At 45.2% G+C, this 13597-nt stretch overlaps 1 protein-coding gene across 1 annotated transcript in view; it reads left to right on the top strand.

Moving 5' to 3' along the window:
• The window catches only part of SMCHD1 (structural maintenance of chromosomes flexible hinge domain containing 1), a 504574-nt gene that overhangs the window by 174968 nt on the left and 316009 nt on the right, over positions 1 to 13597 (top strand). The window contains exons 17-19 of the mRNA XM_040354031.1: positions 362 to 475; positions 10168 to 10245; positions 10344 to 10463. Of these exons, the coding sequence (XP_040209965.1) occupies positions 362 to 475; positions 10168 to 10245; positions 10344 to 10463 (312 nt within the window). The remainder of the gene's footprint in view (positions 1 to 361; positions 476 to 10167; positions 10246 to 10343; positions 10464 to 13597) is intronic.

Below are 13597 nucleotides of genomic sequence, written 5' to 3'. Positions count from 1 at the left end.
TCCTATTTGTTTATAGTACAAAAAATTAAAACCGCAGAGGTACAACCAAAAAGCTATATTCGTGGGGGAAAAAGGACATACATTCTGTTGTCAGTTAAAGTGACGCAGTGCCGTATTGTAAAAATGGCCTGGTTGTTAAGGGGGCAAATCCTTCCGGGGCTGAAGTGGTTAATATAAACCTGACAGATTCTGATCAATACTCACTATAATTAAGAAACGGAGAGTAAAATGTATTTTCATTTTTTTTCCTCTGGACATATTCTACTAATTTCTTTTGTTGATCACACAGAAGTGTATTAGAATTAATAAACATGTTGATGAACCAGACCACTGTTTCTAAGCAAAAACTCTTTGTTGACAGGGGCAATACGAGTTGAGATCTTCAATAAGAAGGGGGAGGCTGTGCAGAAGCTCCCGGGTGCAAGTCATGGAGCTGCAAAGAAACTTTTGGTGGAACTAAAGGTTCTGTTGCAATGTAAGTGAACAGCATGCTGGAAGCAGATAAAGGTCTACATTCATACCTGGTTACAGTATTGTTTTTCTTAATGTATAACTAAGGCAAAACTTTTTTTTCAATAGAGGGAAGAGGGATTAGAACACCTGCCAGTTTTTATTGCTATCTGTGTTCCCATTATGAAGATTTACCTTCTTTATTTGGCCATTTTCCATTATTACTGAAGGTGAAAGTAAACGAAAATTCAAAATTTTGGGTTGTCCCCAGAAATCTTCCAATGTGGACACTAGTTCTGAACCCCCCCCCCCAATAAGATTTCCCTAATTTGCAGAGTAGAGAGGAATTAGAATGCCTGTCAGGGTTTCATTGCCAAGTCTTCCCCTGTTAGGGAGATTCACCCTCTATTTTTCATGTTGACCATTATCATTGAAAGTAATAGAAAATCCCAGATGTTGGGCTGTAGAACAGTAATCACACCAGTAATAGAAAGTAAACCATCTAATGGGAACTCTAGTTCTGGTGACCTGGGTGGCCCCAAGAGATTCCCCTAATTTTTAGGGATTTACTCTAACTTGCTGTTGAGGAAAATCTCCTCAATAGGGCACAGAGGGCAAAAAATAAAAAATAAAACTGACGGGTTATAACTCTTCCTTACACGATTAAAAAAATAAATAAATAATTTACCTATAGTTTTAGTTGGTATTTGCGTTTTTTTTTCTATCATCGGCTGGAAACTAAAATCTTCTAATAACATTGTTGTTATTGCTTTCAACTGTACTTTACAGCAAACCTGTGCTTTGCCTGGGAAGGGAATAGCAACAAGTTGGCTTTAACCACCTGCCGTCCACATGCCATTTATAAGCTGTGGGGACTTCGAGTGGTTAGTACAAGCCCCGGCTGCATCTGTGAGCTTGGTACAGGTTTTTAAAGGTGGTGATCAGCTTTTCAATATAAGTGATTACCTTTACGTTACTGAGAATGGGGCACAAGAACAAGGGAGGGAAGCAGCTGACGAGTGCTAAGCCTACAGGGAATGCTGGATGGAAATCAGCCATTTACAGCTGCATAGCATTGTTAGAAAAAGACAAACTAGTGTCTTCATGAGGAAAATAGCAAGATCCAAAGCTCATATCGCCCAAGTACCATAAAGTAAGAAAAGGAGGAGAGAAAGTTGCATTATATAGTCTTTGAATTTTGGCTGGAGAGATACCTTAAAGGGTAACTGCACTTTTGTGGGGGGAAAAATTGCAAATAAAATATGTCATATACAATTGCGACTCAAGTCGTATTGTGTTTGAATGTTATTAAAAATGACCCTATACAGGCCCTTTAGACTCCTGTTTCAAGGGCTGTGGCCAGATAGGTACGTTTCTGCACGTATGGTAGTCTTGTCCCAAAGCTCGCTTTTAGGTTAGGGTACATTCCTTTATATTTACAGTTACAATGGTCAATGTGATACATTTGCCTATATGTCTCAGTGTACTGCTCCCTGCTAGCCATGGGTAGAGGTAGAAAGGAATTTCATGTGTGATTCATTCCTCTGACAGGTTATTGACATGCTAATGTCCCCTCACTATTCTAAAGGTTAATTGATCTATTGTGTTGTGTAAAGAAGATCTGTGTTTACCCTTAAAAGATGTGTATTGTATCATCAGGCTAAATGATTAGAGAAGTAGTATGTTAATTATTCTGATTGCTTCAGTGTAGTAATTAACTCCAGTGATGTCTTTATCTAAAGAAACGTGTCTGCAGGGTCGGCTCCGACTTGTCTCCTATAATCTGTATGGGAAACCCCACTGTGTGAGGGGGGCGTTCCTAACAGGCTGTAACCACATATAAGCTGAGTTTTTTGTGTCAATAAAGTGTCTTGGTTCCAGCATCCAGTCTTGACTCATGTGTGGGGAATCCTGTGATGTTCTTGTATGGAGAGGAGGGAATGCTTGACGGGGATATCATACCGATACCGTCACAAATTGGTTGGCAGCAGCAGGATCTTCCCTTCTACTCTCCTTCACACCCGGATTCCAAGCAGACACTGGAAGAACTACTGGAAGGATTGCTAGCAACAAAACCAAGCGGGTCATCATAGCGGAATCAATGGAGATAGACCAGGAGGACGGTATTGCAGCAACGCCAGCAGTACAAGAGATGGATACACCAGTGATTCAGGAGGAGGAATCGCCAGCCAACAAGCTAATGAGAGAGAAGCTAGCGTGGTTCGGCCCGAACCCAACGCCGGATGTGGTGCTGAAAGTGATGGACCTGTTAGCGGAGGAGGCTAAAGAAATAAGGGACGCAGAACTACAGAAGGATAAACAAATAAGGGACGCAGAACTACAGTTAAAACTGGCAGCAGTCCAACAAGCAGCCGCACCTTCTCCGAACAGTGAGTACAGCACAGCAGACGCAAGGAAGATTCCGTTTAGCGCTTTTAAAGCTTTTGATGAAAAGGACTGTGAAATTGATAACTACCTGGCGGATTTTGAGCGACAATGTAACCTGCACCGAATAGCTAGAAGAGAGTGGGTTGCAATATTGTCAGGCAAACTGTCAGGCAAAGCTTCTGATGCTTTCCGGACCGTGCCAGATCAGGATATCCATAGCTACGCCCGGGTTAAAGAAGTGCTCCTGGCTCGTTATGCAGTAACCCCAGAGTCCCACCGACAGAAGTTCAGGGACTCACGCAAAACCACGAAAGACTCTTACGCAGAATGGGCATGCCAGCTGTCCCTGTCGGCCTCTAACTGGGTTAACAGCAGCCAGGCCACCACCGCAGAGGACATTTTGCAACTAATGCTCCTGGAGCAATTTTACAATCACATCCAGACGAACGTCAAGGATTGGGTGAGAGATCGCAGGCCCATGACTCTACCAGAGGCCGCTAAGTTGGCGGATGAATATGCGGATACTCGCAAGACGAACCAGATCACACCACAGGAACAACCTCCACCACAAACGGTGCCCTCCCACCCACCAGCCGCTAGATACCAACCTCCTAACAGACCGGTGACATCTAGCCCTCGCTATCCACGCCAGGAGGACAACGAACAACGCTGCTTCCGGTGCAAACAGTTGGGTCACTTCAAGCAGAATTGCCCCATGAATGACAACACCAGGTCAAATTGGTCTCAACCTGGGTACCGCCCACCAGCAGCAGCCCATTGTGTAGACTCGGCTTGGGATCCCCAGGAGCGGGGTCGGGAAGAACCATTGGGCACCCCTTACGAAGCCCTCATGGTACAATCTGCTATTACGGACAACAGGGAACACCATTGTCAGCTGGTCATGGACTCCAGCCCTGAGCCGGAGGGGCCCTGGAGGGAGCTGGGCAGAAAGAGGCACCGCCGGCCACCCTTCAAGAAGAAGAGGTCCTGGAAGCCGTATAACAAGCTGACCTGGGAGGAGAAGAAGCGACTGGAGGAGAGGGAGTCGCAACGGGCGTCCCAGATGCGGGCCGAGATGTTCGCCAAGGGCCCACCGGTGGCCCCTTACACCACCACCCAGTTCCTGATGATGAAGGACCACGTGGAGAGCCTGCAGGACATGAGCAAGCAGGAGCTGATCCGTGAGTACATGGAGCTGGAGGAGTGCATAAGCCGCATGGAGGAGGAGAACAACCACCTGAGGTCACAGCGGGCTGACCCCCCCAGGCTCCATGAACTGGAGATGAAGCTGGAGAAGCTCCAAGAGGAGAACCGGCGGCTGCGGAGGGAGCAGGGGGTGGCTGACCTTATGGGGCTCTGAGTCCCCTCTCCCCCCCCCCCCCGGACTCTGAGCACCAGTGCTACAACAAATATAACTTTTTCTTTTTATGAATCTCCTGTGATTGTCACTTCAGAGCCATAACCTGCCCCCTCCCATAGCGGGACACCTAGACGGCGGCGCACAGACCCATTCGCTGTCCTCACACTGACTTCTGGTGACTTTGCAGATCGCACAAAGACTTGGGGACTGACCGGCGTGTGATCTGACGACCCGGTGATATACCTGAGTCTGAAGCAGTTGTCAAGGGAGGTCAGTCATGCCAAACGGAGTTAACCTCGGACTAAAAGCTCTGAACCCGTCAACCCTACTGGACCAGGGAAGGTCCAACCGGATTTGCCAGAGCAGGGAGCAAAAGGGGGGCCATTGTGATACATTTGCCTATATGTCTCAGTGTACTGCTCCCTGCTAGCCATGGGTAGAGGTAGAAAGGAATTTCATGTGTGATTCATTCCTCTGACAGGTTATTGACGTGCTAATGTCCCCTCACTATTCTAAAGGTTAATTGATCTATTGTGTTGTGTAAAGAAGATCTGTGTTTACCCTTAAAAGATGTGTATTGTATCATCAGGCTAAATGATTAGAGAAGTAGTATGTTAATTATTCTGATTGCTTCAGTGTAGTAATTAACTCCAGTGATGTCTTTATCTAAAGAAACGTGTCTGCAGGGTCGGCTCCGACTTGTCTCCTATAATCTGTATGGGAAACCCCACTGTGTGAGGGGGGCGTTCCTAACAGGCTGTAACCACATATAAGCTGAGTTTTTTGTGTCAATAAAGTGTCTTGGTTCCAGCATCCAGTCTTGACTCATGTGTGGGGAATCCTGTGATGTTCTTGTATGGAGAGGAGGGAATGCTTGACGGGGATATCATACCGATACCGTCACAGTCAATGTTACTAAAGTTGTAATCATTGCCCTACTGAACAAACCAGTCAAAAAATGTCCCACAACACGCACAGACCTTAACCACTTCTGATCCGCGCTATAGACTAAAGATGTCCACAGCGCGGCTCTCAAGTGCCGGGTGGACGTCCCTGGACATCCTGTTTACATTCCCCGTGCACGCCGCTAGGGACACGCAGCGGGGAAACACTGTGCCCAGCGCATCGCTGGGAAGCCGATGCGTGTGCCTGGCGGCCGCGATGTCCACCAGGTACCCGCGTTCAGCGGTGACAGCAGGGGCGTGGAGCTCTGTGTGTAAACACAGAGCTCCACATCCTGTCAGGGAGAGAGGAGACCGATCTGTGTCCCTTGTACATAGGGACACAGCATCTGTCACCTCCCCCAGTCAGTCCCCTCCCCCCACACATTTAGAACACATCCAGGATACACATTTAACCCCTTCCTCACCCCCTAGTGTTAACCCCTTCACTGCCAGTCACATTTATACAGTAATTAGTGCATTTTTATAGCACTGATCGCTGTATAAATGTGAATGGTCCCAAAAGTGTGTCAAAAGTGTCCCATATGTCAGCCGCAATATCGCAGGCCTGGCAAAAAAAAATCGCAGATAGCCGCCATTACTGGTAAAAAAAAAAAAAAAAACATAACCAATCAATATGCGCCTATTGCGATTTTTTTTTTTAACAAAAATATGTAGAAGAATACATATCGGCCTAAACCAAGGGAAATTTTTATTTATTTTTTTTAAAAATTGGGATATTATTATAACAAAAAGTAAAAAATATTGTGTTTTTTTTCAAAATTTTCTGTCTTTTTATGTTTATAGCGCAAAAAAATAAAAATCGCAGAGATGATCAAATACCACCAAAAGAAAGCTCTTTTTGTGGGGAAAAAATGATAAAAATATCATTTGGGTACAGTGTTGTATGACCGCGCAATTGTCATTTAAAATGCGTCAGCGCTTAAAGCTGAAAATTGGTCTGGGCACGAAGGGGGTTTAAGTGCCCAGTAATGAAGTGGTTAATATGTTCCTAGCGGACAAAATTGATATTGCGACGGCATAGAAAAATCCAGTCGTAGATATAGCTTTAATGAAAGGTAAACTCGCGTGGATCAAGTTAAATAAATAAATTGTGAGCGTCTTGCGAGATAAACAGTCCCTCTTTGGGTAAAAAAAAAAATTGTCCCCCTGGCTCGCCTATTTGCAGGTTACGGACACACAGAGATTACTCCAAGAATGGTTGGTGGCTAAACCCCGAATGGATTCACTTTATTTATTTTTTCTCTTTTCCTTATTTTTAATTTTCTTCTCTTTCCCTGCCTGTCATGTGACCGTTCCCTCCTCTTCTCCTTTCCCCTTCCTCACACAGACAAACGGCTATATCTTCAGAATAACAAAAGGTAGGAATCTATAACAAAGTTTGTTAAAATCCTTGCAAGATACATGGATCACCCAGGGGGGAATTTTTTTTCTCAACAAAAGTGGAGTTACTATTTAATACTCTTCCTGTCCTTGGGTAACAACTTTGTTCCTCCATTGATACAGTGCAGTAAGTCATGCTAGATTCACATCACTGTGGCTGCATTCTGCATGTAGGACAGCCCATTTCAATGGGCTTCCCTTCCTGCAAAAAACGCAAAGCAAGAAGTCCCCGATCCTTTTTTTTATTTTTGTGTTGCACCGATCTGGCATGTGCAAACACACGTGCCGAAGAGCAGCATGTTTCTCTGCAGGTCAGAAATGTCCACAATTTTGCACTTATTTCCGACACACAGTAAAGGGAACCTACACTGAGTGAGTGTTGTCGTCTTTGCAAAAGATTGGGTGTAATGATGCAGGCCCAGTGAATATAACAAAAACATTAAAAAAATAAGTAAACAGTGTTCAATGTGCCAAATGTGAAGTCTCTCGTAAGTAAAATTCCATATATATTCCAATAAAAAAGATCTTCCACCAACCAGCAGGTGTAACAGGTACAGCAAAAACAGCATGTTTCCGAGGCACAGATTTCCCAGGTGTATGCTCCACCACTCTGCAATTACTCCTCCTAAGAAGCAGCAAAAGGCAACTCCCACTGATCTAATTAGAACAATGTCACAGTGAAAAAACACAGTAAAACTCAATGAGAGAGCTGACAACCCTGAATCATACAGTGGCATGATGTCAGCACTGGGATTCCAACCTGACTACGACCCCTTGAGACTGTCCATTTGGACTAAACTAGTCGGGGCGGAATCCCAGTGCTGAATTCCTTTTGCTGTATGATCCCGAGTCATCCGTGGCTCTCTGTGGGTCCAGTAGGTGTTGCCCTTTGCTGCTGCCTAAGAGGAGTATTTCCGGAGTGGAAGTGTGTACACCTGGGGAAGATCTGTGCCTGAGAAACATGCTGTGCTTGCTGTTCGTTACAGTTTATGGTCTGGTGAGTGTGCATTTGATTAAGATGGTGTTTTCATTACACAATCTGAATATACAGTATATGGACTTTTATTGAAGAGAGACTTCACATTTGGCACATTGAAAACTGTTTTTCTTATTTGTTTTTATGTATGTTTCTGTTATATTTACTGGAGCTGCATCGTTTCACGATATTGTACGTTTTTAGGTTCATTAAAATACATTTATTAAAAGATTGTGTGTGGTAATGTCAGAATCACTGGGTAAAAATAAAGGCCTGACATAATAATAGAAATGCAACCACTACAGCTAAGGATTGTTATACTTAAAGTGTAACTCCACTTTTGGTGAGAAAAAAAACATTCCCCTCTGGGTGATCTATGTACATTGCAGGAATTTTAAGAAGCTTTGTTGCAGATTTCTACCTTTTGGTATTCTGAATGTGCAAAGTGAATCTGTAAGTGGTTTTATAATTATCAATCAGCTGCTGTACCTGCATGGTTCTAATAAGGAAAGTTGCAGGGTCTGTATCCCTTTTAGGCATGATTTTCCTTTTAAGAGTATCTCACCAAAAATCGAATTCTTGTTGCAGTGAGTGAAAAACTTATATAGCGCTGCACATGCGAACTGAATCGCCTCTGGGCGCTTGTTTGACCATTTCTCCTTTGACCTCAAAAGAGATGGGTTTTGATCTTTCTCCTAAAGGCCAAGTGGTTCTCCTCCAACCGAATGGATGTTGGTAAAGTGTTCCAAAGTCGAGGGCCTTGGACAGCAAATCTTCTTTCTCCTTTGGACTTGTATCTGGTTTTGGGGATTTGGAGTACATTTTGGTTGGAGGATCGCAGAACGCGATTGGGGTTGTAAGCTTTTATTTTTTCGCATAGATATTTGGGGGCATTTCCCCAAATACATTTATGCGTCAGACAGAGTGCTTTGAAAGTGATTCTGTCTTTCACTGGCAGCCAGTGAAGGCTTTTCAGTGAGGGCGAGATTGATTCCCATGTTTTTTTTCCCAGTCACAAGTCGCGCGGACGTATTCTGAACGACCTGCAGGCGAGTGATATAGTACTTAGGGAGTCCGAGGTAAAGTGCATTTGCATAGTCAAGTCTGGAGTTAACAATAGTTCCCACCACGACTGCTATGTCTTCTTTAGGAATAAATGGAATAAGTCTGCGTAGTAGGCGCAGCAGATGGTGCGATCCGCTGACTACTGACCCTATTTGTGCATCCATTGTCATGTAGGTGTCGAAGATGACTCCGAGACTTTTGACTTTGGTGCTAGGGGTGATGGTTTTTCCCAGAATGGGCGGAGGTGACCAGGTGGTTGCCAGTTGATTCCTCCGATTGGCGTGAAACAGGAGAAGTTCTGTTTTCGAACCATTGAGTTTAAGATGACTCTTTGTCATCCAGTTCTCTATCAAAGAGAGGCATTTCTCTAGACCGAGATGATGATCCTTTTTGTTGCAGATGCGAAAATCCAATTGTGTGTCATCCGCATAAGAGTGGTAGAGCAGCTTTTGGCTGCTGATGATTTCAAAAAGAGGGTGGAGATAGATATTAAACAGCACCGGCGACAGAGGGGATCCTTGAGGGACTCCGCATGATACCATGCGTTTTTCACAGGTGAACGGTCCCAGTTTCACTACTTGTGATCGGTTTTCCAAAAAGGAGGAGAACCAGGATAGGTCACATTCCGCGACTTTGGCTACTTCAGCTAGCCGAGTCAGTAATAGTTTGTGGTCTACCGTGTCAAAAGCTGCGCTAAGGTCCAACAGTACTAGAAGACAAGATTCTCCTTCGTCTGCGGCCTCGAGAGCATCATCCCATATTTTGAGCAATGCTGTTTCCATCCCGTATCCTGGACGGAAACCCGATTCATAAGGATCGAGCAAATTATGGGTGTCTAAATGCTGTTGCAGCTGTTGTACCACTACTTTCTCCATCACCTTGGAGAAGACATTCAGGCCTGTTATGGGACGACGGTGTTCAGGGTCTTTGGGGTCAAGGGTGGGTTTCTTTAAGATGGGTTTGATTATACCTTGTTTCAACAGGATGGGCACTATGCCTTCCCTGAATGACTGGTTAATCAGCTGCTTGATGGGTGGTGCCAAAATATCGGCACATTTGTAGGGAATGTTTAAAATGTGATTTGTATGGGGGGGGGGGGGAATGTACAGAACTTCTCCAGGTGGCCATATTGCTTGGCATTTTGCAGAAAATTACATCGTTGCAGATTGAAAAGGAAGGGTAATTTTTAATAACATTCAATCCTGATGTTGTAAAGCGCTGCGTAAACTGTTGGCGCTATATAAATCCTGTATAATAATAATAATTACAATGTGACTTGTGTCGCAATTGTATATGCTATATATATATTTGTTTTGCTAATTTTCTTTACCACGAAAGTCGAGTTACCCTTTAAATATATAAAGTATTTATTTTGAATTTAGATAAATGTTGGATGGTGTAGTTAATTCATATTTCAGGGAAATGTGTATAAAGCACTTTGTATTATGTTCTGTGAATTAAAGATGGGTATATTTTTATTTTTATTTCTTTTTGGCCAAAGTCTGTTTGTTGTACCATGTCGCCTTTACCCATAAATTCACTCTGTCATGTAGGTCACTTTGTTTATGTCTTGTATATTACAGCACCAAGTGGGGAAAAAGACGTAATTTCTCATATCAGTCAGCATGGTGGAAAGTGGCCCTACTGGTTTAAAAAAATGGGTAATTGTTTTACCATCCCTATTTATTTGTATTTGATCATACAGATTTTCTTCATATGAGGGCTGTTTATCTTTTTATATGCAATGTATTTCTTTTAGAGAACATAACCAAGCTTGGTGTGTATACACTGAAACTACAAGTTGTATTAAATGAAAGTAATGCTGACAAGTATGCAGGAAAAACTCTTCCATGTAAAAAGATTACCTTTAAGATTGTAGGTGAGTATGTTTTACTATTTTAATTGTTTTTGAAAAGATTAGGCCTTCGTCACATCAATTTTTCCATTATTTTCATATATGCGTTGTGCTCTTGTGACCAAAATCCAATAAGCTTGCCAAAACTCTAAATTTCATGTTTTCGTCTGTGCAGTGCAAGTTTTGAATAGTCAAATAGAACACACTTTAGAAATAAATTGTTTGCATTGGAGATGCTTAAGTTTGTATTAGAGGTGCACCGATTGGAAATTTTCAGTACCGACACCGAAAATGCAGGATGCACTTGGCCGAAAACCAAAAATGGTAGTTTAAAAAAAAATTGCTGCTATTGGCACCTTTAGCGCAAGAAAAGTTAAAGAAAAATGTATCCCTTTAAATGTACAGTATCTCACAAAAGTGAGTACACCCCTCACAATTTTGTAAATATTTTAATTTATCTTTTCATGTGACAACACTGAAGAAATTACACTTTGCTGCAATGTAAAGTAGTGAGTGTACAGCTTGTATAACAGTGTACATTTCTTGTCCCCTCAAAATAACTCCACACACATCCATTAATGTGTAAACCAATGGCAACAAAAGTGAGTACACCCCTAAGTGAAAATGTCCAAATTGGGCCAAAATGTCAATATTTTGTGTGGCCACCATTATTTCTCTTCCGTTCATGGACGGACACAGCATCCTTTGACAGTAGGGTTATATCCGCTTCCTTTAGAAGAGTTTAAGCAGAAAAAAAGCACTTTAAGTGTTAACAACAGATTCCTCAGTGCAGCTCCTTCCAGGGGGCGTGGCCCCCCGGGTATAACCCATACCCTGCTCTAGCAGCCTCAGTTTTTTCCTGCCTAACGACAGGAGAGGTCAGGCACTTCTGGAGTCTTGTACTCTGGAGATTTTTTTCTCGCTTTTTCTCGCTTTTTATTATTTTGTTCCTGCATTTTTGAATCCTGTGATTCTTCTATCAACAGCCGACTGGGTGACAGGCTGGGTCTTGACTCCTGTAGTCCCCCCATGTTCGGCCATCGAGCGTGTGCCGGCCCTCAGCTCAGCTTTGGGACGTCCACGACAGGCCCCGTTGCTCCAGGGGCGGCTGGGGAACATCTTGTTCTAGGGCACACATATGACCGGTCTTTTATGGCTTTGTCACAGTGTGTCTGGCCGACAGCCATGCCGTTTAGCGGATGTTGGTTCTGTCTGGGATACCTCCAGCCGGTGGTCGCAGGACGGGTAAGTAATGGCCCCTTGCTCAGGTAAGTGGTCTGGCTGGAATTTTCCCCTGGGAGGTCGCCTGAGGGCTTGCCCTGCTTTCCTCTCTCCCTTATTTCCTCTCCATCCTTTCCCATTTGGGTAGCGGCTGTGAGGGGGGGTTTTCTGGGGTCTCTGGTACACCTGGACCTGTGTGCGTAGCGGGGGCTGAGTGTGTTCACTGCAGGGGGCTGTGTGTGTTCACTACAGGGCCTTTTTGTGTGCTATGGTGATTTTGTGTGCCACTGTCTTTTTAAATGCGCAATGGCCGCCATTTTGCCGGAGTCGCGCTTTATATAGCTCGGCGGCCATTTTCATGTGGTCCTGTGCTTTTTTACACATTCTGCGGCCATCTTAGAAATCGTTTGGCCTCGTGTGGCCGCTTTAGCGCTGCAGGAAAGACCGCAAATCTGCCTGAGGGACAGTCGCAGCACAGTCGGCTTCTCTGCACACTTAGGCTCCTCTCAGACTGCGCTGCACCTGGGTGAGGTGGTGAGTTTCCCTGGGGGCCCCCATACTCTGTGAGGCCGGGAGATGGCCGTGGGTATTTCTGCTTTGCAGTTGGGTGACACAGCGGGGGCGTTATGGAGCCTGGAAGGGTACTTCTTCCCCTGTAAACCTGTGTTAACCCTTGCTGCCCCTCCCCCTGCCACATCTGCTATGGCAATGTCGGTGGTGGTTTTTCTCGCCAGGTTTGAAGCGACTGGTGGCCAAATGGGGGGTATATTAGCGCCCCCCTCCCTGGCCTGCTTCTGGGGTTATCTCTGACACTCTGTATTGTCAGATGATGCGGGCTTATCACACGAGCACAGTGAGAGCGACTCTGATTCAGGGTCGGTTACTGATAGGAATTGTTGGAGCTATTTTTTTCTGCAAGCGTGATACTCAGTATTTGAGGATGGGGCGGGGGCACCTGCTGTGCCAGTCCTTTTTGGGTCCCGCAAACCGCCACGCACTGACAATGTTTTCCTTGTGTTCCTTTTTTGGTACAGTTTGTTCTACAAGGAATGGGATACGCCGCAGACAGTTTTTGCATTGCGACCAGTTATCCCTTTGTGGAGGACCTTTTTAGTAAAGTGGGTCTCTCCTCCGTCCGTGGACCCTCCCGTGTCCAGGTTGAGCTAACCACCATGTGAATGGGGCTCCTGCCTTTGAGGACCCCGCGGATGGGAGAATGGGGGCTGTGGCCGCTCCATGTTCGCTGTAGGGGTTGGCTGTGAAATTGTTTTTTGCCGGGGCGCTGGTGTCACGGACTCTGACTGTATGGGCAACGTTTTCTTGCTGCAGGAGCTGGAGGCTTCCGAGACCTGCAAGGACATGGCTGAACAATTAGTTCTGGGTCTAAAATTTGTCTGTGAGTTGGTCCTGGTTACGCTCTTGCTTTCCAGGGCTTCCGCCTATGCGGTGGTACTGCGCCGCCTTGTGTGGCTGAAGTGCTGGTCTGCGAACTAGTCCTCAGAGAAGGCCTTGGTGGATTTTCCCTTAAAGGGTGAACGGTCTTTTGGGGCATCCCTGAATGGCATCTTTAAGGATGCCACGGGTGGTATGAGCACACTGTTCCCACAGTCTGGGAAGGGCTAGGGGCCTCGCCATGAGCAAGGGCCCTCCTTTACTACCCCGAAGGTTTTTTTTTCGCCCGTCCTGTGCGGTGGGGGAAGGTTTGCAAGGTGCTTAGACCCCCGCTGCGGGGCAGCAGCGCACCTGGTACCGCAAGCCCAACAAGTCTGCGGAAAAACCTGCTTCCGCCTGAAGGTCTGCCCCCGCCCGTGTCTCGGGTGGGTGACCGGCTTCGCGGCTCGATGGAGGTCTCTCCTCTACGACCGTTGGGGTTGCGAAGTAGTTTCCTCGGGGTACAAGATAGTTTCTCTCTTGACTACCAAACAGGATTTTTTTTT

The sequence above is a fragment of the Rana temporaria genome, chromosome 5 (assembly GCF_905171775.1).
Source record: "Rana temporaria chromosome 5, aRanTem1.1, whole genome shotgun sequence".
In the NCBI taxonomy this organism is placed as follows: domain Eukaryota; kingdom Metazoa; phylum Chordata; class Amphibia; order Anura; family Ranidae; genus Rana; species Rana temporaria.
This window is presented reverse-complemented; position numbering and strand designations above follow the sequence as displayed.